General features: G+C 47.1%; 1 protein-coding gene across 5 annotated transcripts in view; it reads left to right on the forward strand.

Annotated features, from left to right (window-relative positions):
• Positions 1-22577, forward strand: part of SBF2 (SET binding factor 2) — a 312854-nt gene that overhangs the window by 135364 nt on the left and 154913 nt on the right. For all 5 annotated transcript variants that reach the window (XM_073578404.1, XM_073578400.1, XM_073578401.1 and 2 more), the window contains exons 7-14: positions 2583-2715; positions 4623-4731; positions 6481-6594; positions 6873-6950; positions 7050-7163; positions 11575-11703; positions 20646-20747; positions 21834-22038. In XM_073578404.1, the coding sequence (XP_073434505.1) occupies positions 2583-2715; positions 4623-4731; positions 6481-6594; positions 6873-6950; positions 7050-7163; positions 11575-11703; positions 20646-20747; positions 21834-22038 (984 nt within the window). The remainder of the gene's footprint in view (positions 1-2582; positions 2716-4622; positions 4732-6480; positions 6595-6872; positions 6951-7049; positions 7164-11574; positions 11704-20645; positions 20748-21833; positions 22039-22577) is intronic.

The raw sequence follows: 22577 nt of genomic DNA on the forward strand, positions 1-22577 counted from the left end.
GGTGACCACACCCCCACCCAGTACACCCCACCCACGTTTTCAACTTTTCAAATGTGAAAATTTGCACAAATTGTGCCTTTTTTGGGACATGGTGTATTCCAAAAACTGTCATAAACTGCTTTGGAAATATAGACCTAGTTGTTTGTTGCTGAATTTGATGCGTAGTTGTGTTTTCTCGTTTATTACCAACTTTTTCCTAGTGCTAAATTTGAGGTACCAAGAAGACTGACCAAAATAGATATATTAAAGCCACGTTAAGGGACATATAAATCTTGAAAACCAGTTTCTAACATCTTCTACATGTGCAGAGATTCAATGTGTTTACTTAAATTTCCAGGCCTGAGGCTGCACTACTGAAGTCTTCTGATGACTGCACCAGTTATTAGCAGCAATATTGTCATCAGAATCTCTCAGTAGTGCAGCCTCAGGCTTTGGCCTTCACCTTTGTGTATTCAGTTTTCAGCCTAGAAGATATTCACCCTATAAAGACTGTTAAGTTTCCCTTAAAGTGGACGTGTCACCAAGTCAATTGTCCAGTTTTTGCTCTTGTTTTATTCCTGCTGCTCTTCTGAGTATTAATTTTTTTTCTTTTTTAAATTCCTTTTTAGTTTAGTGCTAATTTGTATGATTTTTACTGCATAGGCGTGGTTCGCATGATCCTCAGGGGCGTGTCTTTAGGCTATTTTTACCCAGTGAGCCACACCCCCTTTTAAAAAAAAAAAGCCATAAAACTTAGCATGAAATAAAAGGGCTCATATCTCTGGGATCGAGTGGTGGATTTAAAAAAAGAAAAAAACGTAATACTCAGGGGAGCAGCAAGGATAAAATAAGAGCAAAAAAGCAATTTTTTTTTACCTGGTGACAGATCCCCTGTAAGTCCTAAAGTTTATCACCTCCAGACTGTTCTTCCCCAACCGACCTGATAAAGATACGTCCTATATAAATAGCCTGACATGATACCAGTGAGGGGAAGCCATTTCCCATACAAATACTCCGCCATGGGTCAGGGGTCTGAGTGGCCGCATCTCTGTCTGTGGACCCCCCCCCCCCTCCCTCACTGGAAACAACAGGAAGGACAGATTGATGTGTTTGTGACATGCGGATATTTTCCAGAATTTTTTGTGAAGTTGTTTATTAATATGTTAAAAAAAAAAAAAAAAAACATAAGGAAGACGACATCTTCAGTTTTTTTTTTCCCGTGCTGTCAACAGGAAGCAAATCCATCAGCGGCATCCGAGTGGCTGGGGCGGTGAGCGACGTATGAGAGCGTATAATCGAAATAATGAAGCAAAATGCTGTGAATCAGAACATATTTTCGGTCCGAGCATGATCCATCTGAGCACAAATCTTCCTGCAGTCCAAGCTTCCAGCTCTAACCTTCACTGAAACATTGTAACGGAAGTCATCTAGTACAGAATGAGGTCTGGTCCTTGGGACCCCAGGTGCTTTTGTTAGAAATCTGATCCTAGCACCATTTTTTTTTTCATCAAGCGCCACTTCTCCAGGAGTAAAAAGGGTTCCTGGATCATGCTTCTATTTAGATCAGTGGGTCTCCGCTATTGGAACCCCCACCATTATGTTTGAAACCCTGACTAGGATTGGTCCTGAATTACCCCAGTATTGTCCTCTGGCGGGCCAGTCCTGTTACTGCACTCCTTTTCATTCCTGCAATAACCGCAGACAACAGCGCTGCACGCTGTGAATCAGCAGATCCGAAGCTGCGGGAGAATCACATTAATATCCTCAAATTGTTTTTCACTTCAAATATTTCACATTTTACATGCGTCGGCAGAAGGTTACGAGGTTCTGCCTGCAAATGCGGTCTACTCGTGGAATTTCTCAAAAATCAAAACCAGAGATCTCGCTGAGCTGTCAAAACAGCGTCCTCATCATGCAGGGAACACAACCCCCATGCCTGTATGTCTGCGATAGTCACGTGAAAAACATGCATCCCCTACGTCATGTATGTTGTATGTTTAGTTTTGTGATGTTACGTCATGAAAAGTTCAGCAACTTTCTGATGTGCCGGTTTTCTCACTTCTTTCAAGATCTACTTAATGTCAGTAACGGAATGTGTTAAATACACTGATACATTGTAGCAAACCCTCGGGATGGGAGAGAGCGTTGTGTTTTATGATGGTTTAACTAATGGAGAATTGTCTAGATACCGTCTGATACATTGTAGCTCTCTCCGTTTTGGATCAGAACAGATTTTCGGCCACTGGATCTAAACAAGAATCTTCCCATTCACTGACGGGAAGCAGAGATCCTGAAAATGGTCATTAGAAAGTTGTAGAACTTTAAGCAACATTAATAATGCAATGATCTTGTTTGTCGTGGACCTGATTCCAGGAAAGTGACTTCTACAGAACTGATGTTAAACACAATAAAAAACTGATGGGGTTTCTTGGCATTGATGCCGGGTGTCCATCATCTCCTCCTGGTCTCCAACGCCAAATGTGACACTGATATTCCACTATGTTTTAGAATGAATTCTACTTTTTATTATTTAAATCCGTGCTAGTTGATACTTGAATTTATTATTTTTTTTTCAAGGAAATGTTTTTATATTTTTATTGTAGGAATCCAGAATGTTCTCTGCCTGTTCTGCGCGGTGTTGACCGAAAACAAAGTCCTTTTCCATTCCTCGAGTTTCCAGCGACTCAGCGACGCTTGCCGAGCGCTTGAGGCTCTAATGTACCCCTTAAAGTATAGGTAAGGTGGAGGAAACGCACACTGATCTATCCACAACTTTGTCATTGGGAACACAAGTCAGAGGTTGTGATCTGATTAAAAGGCTCTGCATGGATTCAGCTGAGACAGCTGTTAATTATAGGTGCTCCGCATTAGAAAACATTGCCACTATCTTCTCGATAAGGCGCCACACCTGTCCATGGGTGTTTGTAGTACTGCAGCTTACTCTTATTAATGTGTATGGCATGTGTGGAAATTTTGATGTTTTTCTAATCTGGAGAATCCATTGCCACTGGTGACAAACTGTAAATCAAATTTTCCAAATAACCCATGTTGCATGATCTCCATTATATTTTTTTTTTCTTTTAATCTTCCTTCCTTTTCTTCTTTCCTTTCTTTTCTTTTCTTCCTTACTTTTGTCTTTCTTCCCTTTGTCTTCCTTCCCTTTCTCTAATTCCCATTCTCTGCCTTCCCTTTCTCTCCCTTCCCCTTTCTCTCCCTTCCCCCCCTTTCTCTCCCTTCCCCCCCTTTCTCTCCCTTCCCCCCCTTTCTCTCCCTTCCCCCCCTTTCTCTCCCTTCCCCCCCTTTCTCTCCCTTCCCCCCCTTTCTCTCCCTTCCCCCCCTTTCTCTCCCTTCCCCCCCTTTCTCTCCCTTCCCCCCCTTTCTCTCCCTTCCCCCCCTTTCTCTCCCTTCACCCACTTTCTCTCCCTTCCCCCCCTTTCTCTCCCTCCCCCCCTTTCTCTCCCTTCCCCCCTTCTCTCCCTTCCCCCCCTTTCTCTCCCTTCCCCCCCTTTCTCTCCCTTCCCCCCTTCTCTCCCTTCCCCCCCCTTCTCTCCCTTCCCCCCCCTTCTCTCCCTTCCCCCCCTTTCTCTCCTCTCCCCCCCTTTCTCTCCCTTCCCCCCTTTCTCTCCCTTCCCCCCTTTCTCTCCCTTCCCCCCTTTCTCTCCCTTCCCCCCTTCTCTCCCTTCCCCCCTTCTCTCCCTTCCCCCCCCTTTCTCTCCTCTCCCCCCCTTTCTCTCCTCTCCCCCCCTTTCTCTCCTCTCCCCCCCTTTCTCTCCTCTCCCCCCCTTTCTCTCCTCTCCCCCCCTTTCTCTCCTCTCCCCCCCTTTCTCTCCTCTCCCCCCCTTTCTCTCCTCTCCCCCCCTTTCTCTCCTCTCCCCCCCTTTCTCTCCCTCCCCCCCTTTCTCTCCCTCCCCCCCTTTCTCTCCCTCCCCCCCTTTCTCTCCCTCCCCCCCCTTTCTCTCCCTCCCCCCCTTTCTCTCCCTCCCCCCCCTTTCTCTCCCTCCCCCCCCTTTCTCTCCCTCCCCCCCCCTTTCTCTCCCTTCCCCCTTTCTCTCCCTCCCCCCCCCTTTCTCTCCCTCCCCCCCCCTTTCTCTCCCTCCCCCCCCTTTCTCTCCCTCCCCCCCCCTTTCTCTCCCTCCCCCCCCCTTTCTCTCCCTCCCCCCCCCTTTCTCTCCCTCCCCCCCCCTTTCTCTCCCTCCCCCCCCCTTTCTCTCCCTTCCCCTTTCTTCCTTTTAATTTTCTGACCCAAAACTGAGCAGCAACTCCAAGTTTTTTCAGAAAAATTTGGATAGTTTCTACTTTGAAAACTCAGCAAAAAGACTTGTGTGCACATACATTTATTTTCCTTTCTTTACTTCTTTCTTTTCTATTACTTATCTTCCTTTTGTATTTTTTCTTTCCTCCGTTCCTTCCGTTCTTTCTTTCATCACTCTCACTTTTCCCATTTCCCTTCTTTTTTCATTTCCTTCCTTCCTTTTCTTTTTTCTTCCTCTTCTTTTCTTTCCCTTCCTTTTCTTTCTTCCTTTCCTTCTTTCATCCCCAATTTGTACATTCTCATTTATTTTTATTATGTCCTTCTTGACAGTAAAATTGGCTGAATTAAATGTTATGTCATCTGATCTTTTTCTCACAATTCTGTTTTGCAGCTATCCTTATATCCCCATCCTTCCAGCACAACTCCTTGAAGTTCTCAGCTCCCCCACTCCATTCATTATCGGAGTTCATTCTGTCTTCTGCTCTGAGCTCCATGACCTGGTTAGAGTTTCACATTTTACTACTCCAGAGTATTGTTATGGTGGCCGTTAAGAACTCCGTTTTGAAATTTTCCACAGGTTCATGGATACTCTCACTAGCGATTTATAAAAGTAGTTATTATGAAAATATTAGTGAATTGTATGTTATCCAGCAAGGTAGTATAGACTCATCGTCTACTGTAAAACCTGTCTTTGAAATTTGTCTTAATTATAAAAATTGAATTTTTTTTTGTATAATTAGAGCTTTTATCTCTAAGTACTCTGAATGTCCAGGGGTGAAGTAGCTCTTATTGGCTCATTAATGTCTTAATACTCCAAGCAGCCTAGATTTTAAAAATATGAACATCTTTTGTTCCCATATGTATGAGACCTAATGCCTACTACTAAAATGCTTGTATTCAGAAGATTTTAGGTTATGCTCTTCTTTTTTTTTTTTTAAATATTTCACCTCTGGGCACTTGGTATATATGGTTAATAGCATTCATTTTGGTTTTTTTTTGTAATTTGTATTAGATATGCCAGCACATTTCAAAGATGCTGCGTTTCCTATTTTATCTGATTAATTTAGTAGCAACGACATGAAATTACTCACACTCCTTGCTTCCATGTGCTTCACAAATATATTGAAAACTGGTTTCATCCAGAGCATAACCGGGAGTCTTGGCCATCATCTGGCTGCAAGCTTCTTGTAAGACAGGTGCTGAGAGCTGGATTTATCTTTCCATGTCAAGTCCCTATTGTATATATATATGTTGTCTTGGTCTTAACTCCCCTCATGTTTGACGTGCCTGATCATTCATCTTGTCACCACCTATTCTTCCCGGACGGAGTTACATTTTTAGGGCCATGGCTGGAAGAATATAAGGGGAAACTGGCGGTCCTAAGAGGACAAATCCTTGAAATAACTTGAGTATTTTTCACGTTTGCTACTGATTTATGAGATGTGATCCCTCGTTATGTGCACAAGTTGTACTGATATGGATAGAAGCAGTGGGGCATAGAATTTGTGATTCTTTCCATATGTCTCACATGCATTAAGAACTGGTTTTATCCAGCCGTGTCACCAGGAGTGGAATCCGATCATCTGGCCAAAGAGAGCGGCTTCAGAGACAGGTGCCAAAATTAGGGAATTTATTGCCCAATGCCATTGTCTCCAAGGAGTGGATTCAGCGAAAGTGCAAAATAACGTCCTATATGTGCTGCAGTCGGAGATTAATGTACCTGTAGCACCCGATTATCTGGAAATCTCTCTGACCCCAAATCCGAAATTCCATCTAGGCTGATTCTGCACATCTGACTTTCATTGTCCGAGTACCGGTTGGGTGCTGGTCTTCTGACCTGATCTCAACGCCTATGAAGATGTTGAGTTCAAGTCAGGGGACCCACGCCCGATGTATACTTGGGCCGAGAGAGTCAGATATGTGAAAAGTCTATTATGTAGTGACTGTTTCTTTATTGGTGTTATGCCATTTTTGGGGATCCTTCAATATGAGTGAATTGGCAAAAATGGGACCAAATGGTGAGATGCAGATATCAGAAGAAAAGGAGAAGTTTCATCCTCGGCTGTTTCTGATCTTCAGGATCACCAAAGTTGCTGATTCCTCTTATCTTCTGGTTCCTTCTTGCAGACCCTGGATAATATGTCGATCACATTATGATTTAGTGTGAAGTTGTAATGACACGCGGCTGCCGCTACCACCATGAATATGGGATTGTTGATGCTACAACGTGTGTTCTTTTGTTCTTCCAGCTTGATGTGATCATAGCAGATCTGGACGGAGGGACCATAAAGATACCTGAATGTATCCACCTGTCACAGCTGCCCGAACCTCTGCTCCATCAGATGCAGACGGCACTCTCTCTAGTAAGTCCATAAATCTGCTTGCAAATATATGTATTCTGGTTCGGGTGCATCCTTCCCACAGCCTGTTATCTAGGAAGGTGCAGATCCCAGCGGTGGGACCCTCCAATGTCAGACACATAACCCTTTATTTTGTTGTCTATTCAGTGGAGCATACATGTATTTTTACTGCAAGATAAAGATTTGCAAGATTTATAATTTTATTTTTGCAAATTTGCCTTCTGATTTGGGTTATAATTAAAAGAGATTTTGTAGATTGCTCCTCTTCGCCTCCTTATTAGGTTCTTCATCCAGATCTGGAGGTGGCAGATCATGCCTTCCCGCCGCTGCGCACATCTCTGTCCCACATCAAAATGCTGGTAAGAATCGCGGGTGATTATATAGCGCGATTCGAGATGTACGAGCTTAAGTGTATTTTAGCTTATAGCCGCCATTCACACTTCTTCCTCCCTCCTCAGGATAAAGAAGTGCGAGCAGTCTTCCTCAGAATGTTTGCTCAAATATTTCAGGGATACCGTTCCTGCCTTCAGCTTATCAGGATACACGCAGAACCGGTCATACACTTCCATAAGGTAGCAGCAATAAATCTGGGTATTGTATACTTTGCAGAGCATGAAATGCATCTCATCTTCTAGTCAGTTCTGGAGCTGCTTTCACAATTCTGGTGGTTTCTTTGATGTAGTTATATCAGAGCCAGGAAGATCTGTGTAAAGCCGCTCGGATCTCTGGTCTCTATTACTGAGTAAAGCCGCTCAGATCTCTGTTTTCCATTGCTGTGTAGAGACGCTCGTATCTCTGTTCTCCATTTCTATGTAGACGCTTGGATCACTGTTCTCCATTGCTGTGTAGAGACTCTTTGATCTCTGTTCTCCATTGCTGTGTAGAGCCGCTCAGATCTCTGTTTTCCATTGCTGTGTAGAGACGCTCGGATCTCTGTTCTCCATTACTATGTAGAGACGCTTGGATCACTGTTCTCCATTGCTGTGTAGAGACTCTTGGATCTCTGTTCTCCATTGCTGTGTAGAGCCGCTCAGATCTCTGCTGTGTAGAGCCGCTCGGATCTCTCTCCTCCACTGATGTGTAGAGACGCTCAGATCTCTGTTCTCCATTGCTGTGTAGAGCCACTCCGATATCTGGTCTCTATTACTTTGTAAAGCCTCTCGGATCTCTGTTCTCCATTGCGGTGTAGAGCCGCTCGGATCTCTGTTCTCTATTGCTGTGTAGAGCCACTCCGATATCTGGTCTCTATTACTTGGTAAATCCTCTCGGATCTCTGTTCTCCATTGCTGTATAGAGCTGCTCAGATCTCTGTTCTCTATTGCTGTGTAGAGCCACTCCGATATCTGGTCTCTATTATTTGGTAAATCCTCTCGGATCTCTGTTCTCCATTGCTGTATAGAGCTGCTCAGATCTCTGTTCTCCATTGCTGTGTAAAGCCACTCCGATATCTGGTCTCTATTACTTGGTAAAGCCTCTCGGATCTCTGTTCTCCATTGCGGTGTAGAGCCGCTCGGATCTCTGTTCTCTATTGCTGTGTAGAGCCACTCCGATATCTGGTCTCTATTACTTGGTAAATCCTCTCGGATCTCTGTTCTCCATTGCTGTATAGAGCTGCTCAGATCTCTGTTCTCTATTGCTGTGTAGAGCCACTCCGATATCTGGTCTCTATTATTTGGTAAATCCTCTCGGATCTCTGTTCTCTATTGCGGTGTAGAGCCGCTCAGATCTCTGTTCTCTATTGCTGTGTAGAGCCGCTCAGATCTCTGTTCTCTATTGCGGTGTAGAGCCGCTCAGATCTCTGTTCTCTATTGCTGTGTGGAGCCGCTCAGATCTCTGTTCTCTATTGCTGTGTAGAGCCACTCCGATATCTGGTCTCTATTGCTGTGTAGAGCCGCTCAGATCTCTGTTCTCTATTGCTGTGTAGAGCCGCTCAGATCTCTGTTCTCTATTGCTGTGTAGAGCCGCTCAGATCTCTGTTCTCTATTGCTGTGTAGAGCCACTCCGATATCTGGTCTCTATTGCTGTGTAGAGCCGCTCAGATCTCTGTTCTCTATTGCTGTGTAGAGCCGCTCAGATCTCTGTTCTCTATTGCTGTGTAGAGCCGCTCAGATCTCTGTTCTCTATTGCTGTGTAGAGCCGCTCAGATCTCTGTTCTCTATTGCTGTGTAGAGCCGCTCAGATCTCTGTTCTCTATTGCTGTGTAGAGCCGCTCAGATCTCTGTTCTCTATTGCTGTGTAGAGCCGCTCAGATCTCTGTTCTCTATTGCTGTGTGGAGCCGCTCAGATCTCTGTTCTCTATTGCTCTGTAGAGCCGCTCAGATCTCTGTTCTCTATTGCTCTGTAGAGCCGCTCAGATCTCTGTTCTCTATTGCTGTGTAGAGCCACTCCGATATCTGGTCTCTATTGCGGTGTAGAGCCGCTCAGATCTCTGTTCTCTATTGCTGTGTAGAGCCACTCCGATATCTGGTCTCTATTGCTGTGTAGAGCCGCTCCGATCTCTGTTCTCTATTGCTGTGTAGAGCCGCTCAGATCTCTGTTCTCTATTGCTGTGTAGAGCCGCTCAGATCTCTGTTCTCTATTGCTGTGTAGAGCCACTCCGATATCTGGTCTCTATTGCTGTGTAGAGCCGCTCAGATCTCTGTTCTCTATTGCTGTGTAGAGCCGCTCAGATCTCTGTTCTCTATTGCTGTGTAGAGCCGCTCAGATCTCTGTTCTCTATTGCTGTGTAGAGCCGCTCAGATCTCTGTTCTCTATTGCTGTGTAGAGCCACTCCGATATCTGGTCTCTATTGCGGTGTAGAGCCGCTCAGATCTCTGTTCTCTATTGCTGTGTAGAGCCGCTCAGATCTCTGTTCTCTATTGCTGTGTAGAGCCACTCCGATATCTGGTCTCTATTGCTGTGTAGAGCCGCTCAGATCTCTGTTCTCTATTGCTGTGTAGAGCCGCTCAGATCTCTGTTCTCTATTGCTGTGTAGAGCCGCTCAGATCTCTGTTCTCTATTGCTGTGTAGAGCCACTCCGATATCTGGTCTCTATTGCTGTGTAGAGCCGCTCAGATCTCTGTTCTCTATTGCTGTGTAGAGCCGCTCAGATCTCTGTTCTCTATTGCTGTGTAGAGCCGCTCAGATCTCTGTTCTCTATTGCTGTGTAGAGCCGCTCAGATCTCTGTTCTCTATTGCTGTGTAGAGCCACTCCGATATCTGGTCTCTATTGCTGTGTAGAGCCGCTCAGATCTCTGTTCTCTATTGCTGTGTAGAGCCGCTCAGATCTCTGTTCTCTATTGCTGTGTAGAGCCGCTCAGATCTCTGTTCTCTATTGCTGTGTAGAGCCGCTCAGATCTCTGTTCTCTATTGCTGTGTAGAGCCGCTCAGATCTCTGTTCTCTATTGCTGTGTAGAGCCGCTCCGATATCTGGTCTCTATTGCGGTGTAGAGCCGCTCAGATCTCTGTTCTCTATTGCTGTGTAGAGCCACTCCGATATCTGGTCTCTATTGCGGTGTAGAGCCGCTCAGATCTCTGTTCTCCATTGATGTGTAGAGCCGCTTGGTTCTATAAGTCTCTATTACTGTGTAAAGCTGCTCTCATCTCTTGTCTCTAGCACTGTGTAGAGCCGCTTGGATTCATAGTCTCTATTACTGTGTAGAGCCACAGGGATCTTTGTCACTAGAAAAGAAACCTCAGTATAATCTTCTGAAGATATTTCCTTTCATCTGTTGTTCCTCCGATAATCCAAAAAAATAATAAAGTTAAATTAAACTGGAATTTAAGAAAAACGCAGAAAAAAAAAACAAAGATCTGATCCGTCCACAGTAAAATCCTGAGAACCTGACACTTGTGCCCGTGAAGCACATTACCTACAAGCACCCCCAGTGGAATAATGCCAGAGGGAAACAGTCATATGACTTTGCAAAACAAGGAGACAAACTGCAGTACAAATGCTAAATAAGAAATAAAAAATGGTGACTATCAGAGAGCAGTAATTTGTTCATGAGTCTATATAGGTATTTGGAAGCTGCAGGAGCACTATTTCCTATGATAGGGGACCACTATTTCCTATGATAGGGGACCACTATTTCCTATGATAGGGGACCACTATTTCCTATGATAGGGGACCACTATTTCCTATGATAGGGGACCACTATTTCCTATGATAGGGGACCACTATTTCCTATGATAGGGGACCACTATTTCCTATGATAGGGGACCACTATTTCCTGTGATAGGGGACCACTATTTCCTATGATAGGGGACCACTATTTCCTATGATAGGGGACCACTATTTCCTGTGATAGGGGACCACTATTTCCTGTGATAGGGGACCACTATTTCCTATGATAGGGACCACTATTTCCTATGATTGGGACCACTATTTCCTATGATAGGGGACCACTATTTCCTATGATAGGGGACCACTATTTCCTATGATAGGGGACCACTATTTCCTATGATAGGGGACCACTATTTCCTATGATAGGGGACCACTATTTCCTATGATAGGGGACCACTATTTCCTATGATAGGGGACCACTATTTCCTATGATAGGGGACCACTATTTCCTATGATAGGGGACCACTATTTCCTATGATAGGGGACCACTATTTCCTGTGATAGGGGACCACTATTTCCTGTGATAGGGGACCACTATTTCCTATGATAGGGACCACTATTTCCTATGATTGGGACCACTATTTCCTATGATAGGGGACCACTATTTCCTATGATAGGGGACCACTATTTCCTATGATAGGGGACCACTATTTCCTATGATAGGGGACCACTATTTCCTATGATAGGGGACCACTATTTCCTATGATAGGGGACCACTATTTCCTATGATAGGGGACCACTATTTCCTATGATAGGGGACCACTATTTCCTATGATAGGGGACCACTATTTCCTATGATAGGGGACCACTATTTCCTATGATACGGGACCCATGTCGCCCTGGTATTCTTGACTTGTGATTTCTCTCCCTCTCCGCAGGCGGCTTTTCTGGGGCAGCGCGGTTTGATAGAGAACGATTTCCTCACTAAAGTGCTAAACGGGATGGCGTTTGCCGGCTTTGTCTCAGACCGAGGACCTCCGTACCGAACCTGCGATCTGTTTGATGAGGTAAGAGGAGTTCCCCCATCACGCATGTATGCAGCACTGGAAAGCGTTGCCCAGGTTTGGGGTAGAGGTTTGTAAATCCTCGAAACTCACAGTGCACACTGTGAGGATTCTCCAGCATCGGGAGCAGGAGAACATATGACCGCAAGTATGGGATTTGCATACGTGTGGTCACATGCAGACTAGACGTGCACAACCTCGCCTTATTGTAAGTGTATTGAGCCACTTTACAGCAGTGGAGCAAAGTAAGTTGTCAGACCCAGCAGCAGACGTGTTCTGTGAACCCGTACAGACCTAATGCTTCCCACAGCTGAAGGTTTGTTAGTGTTCCAGACAGGACAATCCTACGTGTACTAAACGTATCACAGTTGCGAGCTGTCCAGATTTTAGCCCTCTATTGATAGCAAGCAGAAATTTTGAAAAAGGTATATTGTAAAGCTGGCAGAGGCGATCCGCTGAAGCCATGTTATGGGAGTGGGGGGTTTGGTATTTTAGGAGCAGGAAGGAAACAATTTCCATAAGCCGCTTTTGTTTTTCTGGGCCTATGACAATGGTGCGCTCGGCTTTAGATGTTGTTCTTGGGCCGCTCCGTGCAATTCCTTTATAGAACTGATTTCCATTAGCTTCTTTCATGTTTAATTGTTACTAATTGGTTTCAGGAGGTTCTTGCGCCGCCAACTTTGCCGCCATCGCTTCTGAAAGCGTTTCCAAATCGGTCGCTGGGATATTTTCTGAGCAGATTCTTTTACCTCCTATTAACATCTGCATGACTTTGGAAATCCGTTTGCCATGAGCAGATATAATCTGTGGCTCGCTGCCGCACGTTTATAGACTAGAAAAAGTAGAGACGGAGAGGTAAATAACCGGATCGGAGCACCGCGGCCACGTGGAGTACCGCTGCCTCCCTGGGCACCGTGGCTTCCCGGAGCACCTCTGTTATCACTTTATTGGGACTAAATATAGGTTTCAAGGTCATTATTAGATGTAAATTGGATTTTTTTTTCTTCAATTGATCTTGAACCAGGTCCTATACTCCAATCACATCTAGAGCTGCATTCATAATTCTGCAGATTTCATATTAGTTCTGCAAAGCGTCACGTTTTGTAAGCAATGCATTTTCTCTTGTGCTCCAATTAGCAAAATTAACTGTCACACACAAAGCTGTGCAGTACAGCATGGGATTCGAGATGGATTCTCAGTCTAAGTGCAGCTTTGGATGTAACTGGAGTATAAGAGTATTTTAAGAAACCCTCAAAGATTTTGCGTGCACTTGCCTTATATAGAGAGCACTTATTTCCGTGTAAGGTTAAACTGTCTTGATTCCTAGCTTTCATCTTGCATGTTATTCCTCCATGCACTATCAATTCCATAATGCATCGCATAGACAGATAGGGCCAGTATCATCTCTGCCTGCTCTAGTGCCAGTGTGATCATCCTCTCCCCTGTATTCTCCTAAATAAGCTAATATATTATAGGTATAAAGTATGGGAGGCCAAAGTGATGATCTACATTGTAACTGTATGACAGTCGCTGTGCAATCATCATCATTATCTGTGATAGGAGGTTCTGTGTTCCCCCTGTGTAGAATTTCAGGGGTACAGTCCGTGCGATGTAGTCATACAGACATTTCTCCTTCGTCTCATTGGGGGACACAGGACTGTGGGTGTATGCTACTGCCACCTGGAGGCTGACACTAAATGAACAAAAAAAGTTAGCGCCGCCGCATACACCTTCGCCCCGATTGCGAGCGGAAACCAGTTTTTTGCTTCGTGTCCGTTGGAGGTACACACGTCTGGAGGTCTCTAGACTATTTTTTTTTTACTATGAAGATGAGACAGGGGAGACGGATCCTATTGAAAGGGTCCGATCTCCCCAAACCATCAAAGGGCGAGCACACATTGAGTATCGTCTCCGCGTATCCTTTCCCGCACCGTGGGACATATCTGGGACTTTTTCCCCAGACTTCTATTTTTCTTTTTTATTTTATGAAGATAAGACAGGGGCAATGCATCCTATTGAAAGGATCCGATTTCCCCAAACCAACAACGGGTGAGCACGTGCGAGTGTCCCTCCACGTATCCTCTCCCGCGACGTGGGACATAATGCCGGACTTAGCCCTGTCCACCCCTAGGTATTGAAACCATGGGCTTGCACAGAGGCACAAGACTAGTCTGTGCGTCCCCCACTGCTCCAACAACGCGAGACGGCGGTGCTGCATGGCGGAGGACGGTCCCTCTCCTCGCCCCTGCAGGGGGGACGGAGCTAGGGTGCCTGCACCGTCCAGAAAATTACCCCATCCCCTCTACCTGGTGCGCTGGATCTGTAGCAGAGGTTATCGCAGGTATGGAGGACTGGGGAGGGAGAGCTCCATTGAGAAGGTCGGCAGATAAGGGCCGGCAGCATTTGCCTCCCTCCTTCCTACCCCCCAGGCGGGGGCCACTAGCGCGCATGGAGCGGCCCAGAGAAGGGCCGGCGGGATCGCCGTGGTTGCGGGGCTGCCAGCGTGCAGGCAGGCAGAGGTAGAAATTTAGCCCTCGGCTTCAGCCGTGGCAAGGCCGCGGGTGGAAGTCCCGCCCCCAGCGTGATGTAATTTCCGGCCCCGCCCCCCGTGGAGGGCGGACGCGAACAAATTGAGCCCCCGGTCTCATTATAGGGTAGGCCGCGACCGGGAGAGGACGTCTCGGCCTACTCAAGGAAGAAAGGAGCGCAGCACAGAGGCAGCGGCAGGAGCACGTGGGGACACAGGATCAGGGTAAGGGCGACCCCGACCCTGGAGCCGCGCTACGTGCGATAAAGGGGGGTTTGTTTCCTCCTCCTCCCTTCCCTCAACCCTCTTATAGAAAGCAGAGGGGGTTATTGAGCCTGGCAGCAATATGGCCAGAAAAGGCAAATCGCACACGTTCCTTTATGCCACATGCATTTCCTGTGGGGCTAGTTTTCCACGAGCGCAGAGTAAAAACATATGCGAAGCCTGTGACTTCGAACGCGCCCAGGGGGTCCGGATCCCCCGGAATGAGCTTTATCGCTTTCACGGTCTATGGCATCGCTAACGAAGGCGATCGAAACCCTTCAAGCCCCAGATAGGAGCAGAGGTGGCGGCTCGCCGATCTGGGAGGGATCATCCACCTTACTAGAGCCTCCGGCCTGCAGGGGCCGCACTCTCTCTAGGCAGGCGCATAGGAAAAGAACACACTGCGTCGCCGGGCCCGTCCTGTGCTTCGGCATCCGTGAGTACGGCATCTTGTTCACCAATACCATTATCCGGGAGCGAGCAGAGTTCAGATAATAACGCAGATGAGGACCTGGATACTCCAGTGTGTCAGGAAACGGTTGACAGTCTCATCTCATCGAAGCTGTCAATCAGACTTTAGGTATCGAAGATGACGTCCCCCTAGCCTCAGGTCATAAGGTGTCTTTTAAGAGGGCCAAGGGACCGCATAGGGTGTTTAACACTCACCCAGAGTTCGAGGACATAGTACAGCGTTACAGGGAACGACCGGACAGGCGTTTCTCGGGCCAGAAGACGCTGGAAGCAAGATATCCGTTTGCACTGGAGTTCTGTTAGAAATGGGCGGAATTTCCAGTCGTGGATCCCCCAGTGTCACGCTTGGCCTCGAAAACTTTATTATCGGTACCTAGTGTCTCTCCCATTAAAGACCCCACAGATCGGCTCATAGAAAGCTTGGCCCACTCAGTATATGAAGCATCAGGATCGGCGCTCTCTCCCTCATTCGCAGCGACTTGGGTAGCCAAGGCCATGATGTCATGGTATGAGTCATTAAATTAGCTCCTGCAGGATAGGGACCTGCCGGCGGAGGTGTCAGAGACATAACAAGTCAGATCGCAATGGCGGGTGACTACTTAGTCAATGCCTCCTTAGATGCGGCTAATTGCGCGGCACTAGCGGCGGCAAATGCAATTGCCATTAGGAGGGCCCTATGGTTAAGGCGGGCCGATTCGATTTCCAAAAATCCTTGACTTCCCTGTCTTATCAGGGTAGCCGCCTATTCGGGGAAAAATTGGACCAACTCATCTCTGATGCTACGGGGGGGGGGGGGGGAAAGCAGTTTTCTCCCGCAGCAGAAAATCAAACCGCCGTTTCGTCAGGCGCGGTTTCAGACATTTTGCAACCCTGGGTGGATGGCAGCGGCCAGTTCCGCCACTCCAGCTCGCTACAACCAAGACAAGGATCGACAGATCGCATATAGCGCCAACCCGCTGGGGAGGATGCGGGCTCGCCAGCCCAGGTCAAGGGGAGCCAAATCCCAAAAACCCTCATCTAAATGACTCGGGGCGCCCGTTACCTGAAAACGACAGGGTAGGCGGCCGTCTGCTCCGGTTCTGCCACGTCTGGGTCGCGGTAGCACGCGACGCGTCGGTGACGGAATTATTGTCGTCCGGGTACAAAATAGAATTTGTCAAATATCCTCCAAGACAATTTTTTCTGTCCCGGCTTCCCAAGTTGAATCCTAGGCGGAGGCATTGCGGGGAGCCATCGAGGTACTCCAGCTCAACGGGGTCATTGCTCCCATACCAGAGGACAAGAAGACTCAGGATTTTTACTCCAATCTGTTTGCGGTCCCCAAAAAGGACGGGACAGTCAGGCCGGTATTGGACCTAAAGCTCCTGAACAGGTTCATCAAAATCAAACATTTTCGGATGGAATCTCTCCGTTCAGTTATTTCGGCCATGGAGCAAGGAGAATTCTTGGCCTCGATGGACGTCCAGGACGCCTACCTGCACATCCCTATTTTTCCTCCACATCAGAGGTTCCTACGGTTTGTCATCAAGGGTCGGCATTTCCAATTTGTAGCACTACCCTTCGGGCTGGCCACCGCCCCCAGAATGTTCACAAAGGTAATGGTAGTCGCCATGGCCATTCTACACTTTCGGGGTATAGTCGTCTTGCCATACTTAGACGACCTCTTGGTGAAAAGCCCTTCATTTCGGGCATGCAAAGAAAATGTCAGCATTACGCTGGATACCCTATCCCGCCTGGGATGGTTGGTCAACAGGAAGAAGTCATCCTTTGTCCCAGCCCAGAGGATTTCTTTCTTAGGGATGATTTTCGACACCTTCCGAGGGTTGGTAATTCTCCCTCAAGACAATGCTCTAGCGCTCTGGCAAGGAGTCCGGAAGCTTCTGCAACCAGTCCCTCAAACCATTCGGTTTGGGATGAGGGTGCTAGGAAAGATGGTGGCGGCAATGGAAGCGATTCCGTTTGCCCAATTTCATCTTCGTCCCCTACAACATGCTCTCCTGACATCCTGGGACAAGAGCCCATTTACGCTCGATCATCGGTGCCGGTTGTCCTCTCAAGTCACAGTCACCATGGTAGTGGATGCTGGATGCCTCTCTTCTTCAGGGAAAACCCTTTCCCCCAGATCAGTGGCGGGTGGTCACAACACATGCGAGCCTCCTCGGTTGGGGAGCGGTTTTCCCCCATCACACGACTCGGAGACGATGGTCGCAACAGGAGGCACGCCTCCCGATCAACTTGTTGGAGATACGAGTGGTGCGGTTGGCGCTGCAGCATTTCTAGCACCATCTAGCAGGACGTCCTGTCCGGATTCAATCGGACAACGCCACGGCGGTGGCTTATGTAAATCATCAAGGGGGCACGCACAGCAAGGCAACCATGTGCGATATGGAACACGTGCTTCGCTGGGCCGAGGAGAACCGCTCGGTAGTTTCAGCAGTCCACATACCAGGCGTGGAAAACTGGGTGGCGGACTTCCTCAGCCGGCAGGAGGTCATACCCGGGGAATGGGCCCTGCACCCCGAGGTCTTCCAGCAGATTTGCCAGTGGTGGGGAACACCAGATCTGGATCTGATGGCCTCCAGGGTGAACACCAAGGTGCCCGTGTTTGTCGCTCGGGACTCGCGAGCGATCGCAGTGGATGCGTTGGTTCTACCATGGAACCAGTTTCGCCTTCCATACTAGTTTCCCCCGCTGCCGCTACTTCCAAGGGTCATCAGGAAAATCAAAACAGAGGGGGTTTCAGCAATTCTGCTGTCCCTGTCGGGCATGGTACGTGGATCTAGTGCAGCTCCTCGCAGACGTTCCATGGCGTCTGCCAGAGCGTCCAGACTTACTGTCTCAGGGGCAGATCTGCCACCCGAACTTAGGGGCCCTGTGTTTGACGGCATGGCCGTTGAATCTTGGATTCTGACCCAGGCGGGGTTTGGGCGGCTTTTCTTCAGTCAGGCCTAGACTCAGGGTTGGCCCTGAGTTCCCTTAGGAGACAGATATCGGCCTTGTCTGTCCTCTTCCAGCGAAAAATCGCTGCTAATATGCAGGTGAGGACGTTCTTCCAGGGGGTCTCACATTTGGTATAGGGCGCCCCTAGATTCCTGGGACCTTAACCTGGTCTTGAGTGTCCTGCAGGAAGCTCCTTTTGAGCCATTACGGGAAATTTTGTTGTCATACTTTTCCAGGAAGGTGGTATTCTTGGTAGCCATAACTTCCATTAGGCGAGTCTCGGAGTTGGCAGCCCTATCCTGTAGAGCACCGTTTCTCACCTTCTACAAGGATAAGGCAGTTCTCAGACCAGCTCCCCCCTTTCTTCCGAAGGTCGTGTCCTCTTTTCACATTAATGAGGACATTATCCTGCCTTCATTTTGTCCAGCGCCAGTACATCAGGTGGAAAGAGCGCTTCACACATTAGACCTAGTGAGAGCACTCAGAAGGTACGTGTTGAGGACGGCACCCTTTCGCCAGACGGACACGCTGTTTGTGCTCCCCGAAGGGCGCAGGAAGGGACTCGCAGCCTCAAGGTCGACCATAGCCAGATGGATCCGTCTTACTATTCAAGAGGCTTACCGCATTAGAGGCACGCTGGTTCCAGCAGGGATCAGAGCGCACTCTACTCGGGCAGTGGGCGCCTCTTGGGCACTTCGGCACCAGGCTTCGGCGGAGCAGGTATGCAAGGCAGCAACCTGGTCTAGCCTGCACACATCTTCTAAATATTACAGTGTGCATACTCAGGCTTCGTCAGATGCGAGCCTGAATAGAAGAATTCTCCAAGCAGCAGTGGCGCACCTTTAGACAGGAGGTGCATGTGGCTTGGATCGGTGAGTCAATCTCCCACCAAGGACTGCTTTAGGACATACCACAGTACCTGTGTCCCCCAATGAGGCCAAGGAGAAACATGGATTTTTGTGAGTACTCACCGTAAAATCCTTTTCTCCGAGACGCTCATTGGGGGACACAGCACCCACCCTATGAGCCAGATGGCGCTTGTTTATTTAATATATTTCCTTTTTTTTTTAGATTAGGGTGGCCCTTTTACCGGACATATTGTATTATGCATTAAGGCTGATTTATTTTGTGTTCTCCTACTGCTGTTGCACTAAACTGGTTTCCACCCGCAATCGGGGCGAGGGTGTATGCGGCGGAGGAGGAGCTAACCTTTTTTTGTTCACTTAGTGTCAGCCTCCAGGTGGCAGTAGCATACACCCACAGTACCTGTGTCCCCCAATGAGCGTCGGTGAGTACTCACAAAAATCCATGTTTCTCGCATGGTGGCTCAGTGGTTAGTGCTGCAGCCTTGCAGCGCTGGAGTCCTGGGTTCAAATCCCACCAAGGACAACATCTGCAAGACGTTTGTATGTTCTCCTCGTGTTTGCGTGGGTTTCCTCCGGGTACTCCGGTTTCCGGAGTGATGATAATGTGTGAAAACTGTAAAGCGCTGCGGAATTTGTTAGTGCTATATAAAAATAAAGATTATTATTATTTCTCTTGACTAAGATGGTGACCTCCTGTAGAGAACACAAAGACATTATTCTCATGTGGTTACCATGAGCTCATGCAACCCAGCAAAAGAAAAGCAATCCATGAATTTATAGATAAAATAGATCTAAGTAAAGCAATATGTTTGTGTTATCTTAGTTAGTACTTTTCTATTTGGAAATTCATGGATTCATTCTCTTTAGTTGGTTTACCTGATCTCATCACAGCCCCCTGGGAATTAAATGGCTTTACGTTCTCTACAGGAGATCACCATCTCAGTCACCAGGACTGAAATTATGATGAAATTACATGGACTGTACCCCTGAAGTTCTCCAGAGGGAGAATACAGAAACTCTTATCACAAATAATGATGATGATTATACAGCTCCTGTCACACACGTATAGTATAGAGCATAATTTCAGCCTCCTGAACTGTATACCTATAATATATTAGCTTATACAGGAGAATATAAAGGAAGGGATAGTCACATTGGTACTACAGCAGGCAGATATGCTACTAGCTTCTCTGCCCATGTGATACGGTACTGATACATCATTGGATTTATAGCACAGTATGGATGAAGAACATGCAGGATGAAAGCTAAGAATCAAGATGGAGTGTGCGTTACATGGAAATAAGGGCACTGTATATAAGAGTGGACTGTGCAATTAAAGAGTCACTCCTGTTTTGTCTTCTAGAAGTATCCTTATACTCCAGTTACATTCAAAGCTGCATTCAGATTAACAAACCATCGCAAATCCCATGCTGTACAGCACAGCTTTGTATGTGACAGTATATTTTGCGCATTAGACCACAACACAATGTTTAATTCTGACACAAAATGTGAAGCTCTGCAGAACTAATATAAAACCAACAGAATTAAGAATGCCGCTCTGGAGGTGACTGGAGTATCAGACCCGATTCTAGGTCAATTCAATAAAAAAGTTATTCCACTTTACATCTAGATTCAGCCTGTAAGTTTACAGTGGGGTACTAGTGATATGATAAATTAAAAAAAAAATCGAAAGCGCGGCCTGCAACTTTATTTTACTGCATAATCTTTTCTGCTCAGTGGTGGTCAATATTCTATGACTATTTAAACAGTCTGCAGCATCGTCCTGTAAGGCCCAGCTATTATTGTGCCTCGATATACGACCTGCGATGTGGCGCTGACGTCTCTGAATTCTCGATTTTCGTGTATTTTTTGCATAGTTGGTTTCCTTTGAAGTGGAAAGAATTAAAGAAGAAGAAAACTGCAACGCTCAGGAGGCGCTAAAGCGAGTGAAGGAGCTAGCGGAGCAACTCTTCAAAAATGTAAGAATCCGGTGGTCTTTGCTTTCTAATACCGGTACCGTGATTGTACCCACAAAGTGCCAGTCAGGGGCTGTAAAGATAATATAAGCCCCGCTCTCTGCCAGCTCTCGGATAGCAATTTTCCCAATTTTCACCCTTTACCGCACCTCGTGATACTTGTTTCGTTGCGCCCTACCGACATCCGTTTTTTTTTTTTTGTTGTTGTTTAGTGCCATTTTTGGCTTCTGGCCGGATGTGTCCGAGTGCTTGTTAATCCCCGCACAATCCAGCCATTACTAATACATAAACATATATATACAGCGCAGACCACTAACCGAGTGTTTGTTTTACTTCTCAGGAATGTTCTGATCTGTGAGAGCCGAGCTCCCCGCGTCCTTCATACACTGCACTCCGTAATGGATGCTGTTCAGACCCTAAGCCATAAATCATCCATTGCCTTTATTATGTGTGCAGAAATATTCCGACTATTGCCCTACAATATCGGAAGCAGTAAATCTAAGAAACGTGACTGGCAGGAACGGCAGAACTTGCTGAGACATTCATTAGTCACATCTTATTACAGTCCAAAATGCGGCCATCTGATGTGTATGGGGGGCCTCCCAAATCCCTTCTGACAGATGATGTTGGAGGAGAAAAAGATCAGGTGGATAGCATTTCAGTGCCCCGATCCTTTTGTTTTCAGGGGAGATAGTCGGCAACCAGTGGCTTTCTCTCTCCGTTGTAAACACATGAGCTGAATGTTCATGTGCCATTATAGTAGGGCCTATAATCCCCTATGAGGCTACATGCTCAGTTTATGCTGTCAGATTGGGCAGACAAAACGTCCTTTAAGAAAATGTAACAAACCTTTGTGGTAATCCTTGGCTTCTGATGGCGGCCCTCGGCTTCTGATGGCGGCCCTCGGCTTCTGATGGCGGCCCTCGGCTTCTGATGGCGGCCCTCGGCTTCTGTTACCGCCCCTCGGCTTCTGATAGCGGTCCTTGCGACTGCGGTCTTTGGCTTGCGACATCAGTTACGGATGCCCTGTGTTAGGAGATTCCACATCTGCTCCACTAATGATGGACATGCCTCTATTCTTTTCTGTAGGAAAACCCAAACCCCCACATGGCATTCCAGAAAGTCCCAAGACCGACAGAGGGATCCCACTTGCGAGTCCACATCCTGCCTTTCCCGAAGATCAATGACCTCAAAGTCCAGGATCTAATCCAAGAGGGAGTAGTTAAAAACCAGAGTTCCACCCTAGCAGCACGGATGGAGAAAAAGTGCATCGTTCCTGCAGGTTCCCCCGTTGGTGAGTCCTTCCCACTATCTGGTCTTGGAAACATTTCTCAGCTGCATAGATCACTCGCCAGGGCTGATATTTTGTTAGTGTACCAGTGCAGTTAAAATGTATGACTGTCTACAATGGATACAAGCTATTCCAGGCAGCAGGTTGTGCAGCTTTTTAGCCTCTGGATATAACTGATCTGTTCCATTTCACTGACAGCAAAAAATGTTATCCCCAAACTATGCAGCAACACCCCAAAATTGGGCTTAGGATCCGGGAAACTTTGGGTGGCTTTGCACAGCTTTGTATTAAATAGAGTGGAGATGCACATACTCCATTCATTGTCCAGGGGATTGCTGGAGAAAGCCGAAGCACCACCTCTATGGATGGGGTCTAACCTCATATTTTGGGAATAACCTCTTAAAAATTGCAAAGAATAGAAGCACAAAAAGATGCTTGTCATATTGTAAATGTCCAATCGGATTAAGGGCAAGCGAACCCCTACGGCCGGTTTACTTGTGCCGTAAATGTGTCCAGGACTGTTTGGCAGCGCTCCGAGCGTC

The sequence above is a fragment of the Dendrobates tinctorius genome, unplaced genomic scaffold (assembly GCF_039654945.1).
Source record: "Dendrobates tinctorius isolate UK_male_01 unplaced genomic scaffold, ASM3965494v1 ptg000059l, whole genome shotgun sequence".
NCBI lineage: Eukaryota > Metazoa > Chordata > Amphibia > Anura > Dendrobatidae > Dendrobates > Dendrobates tinctorius.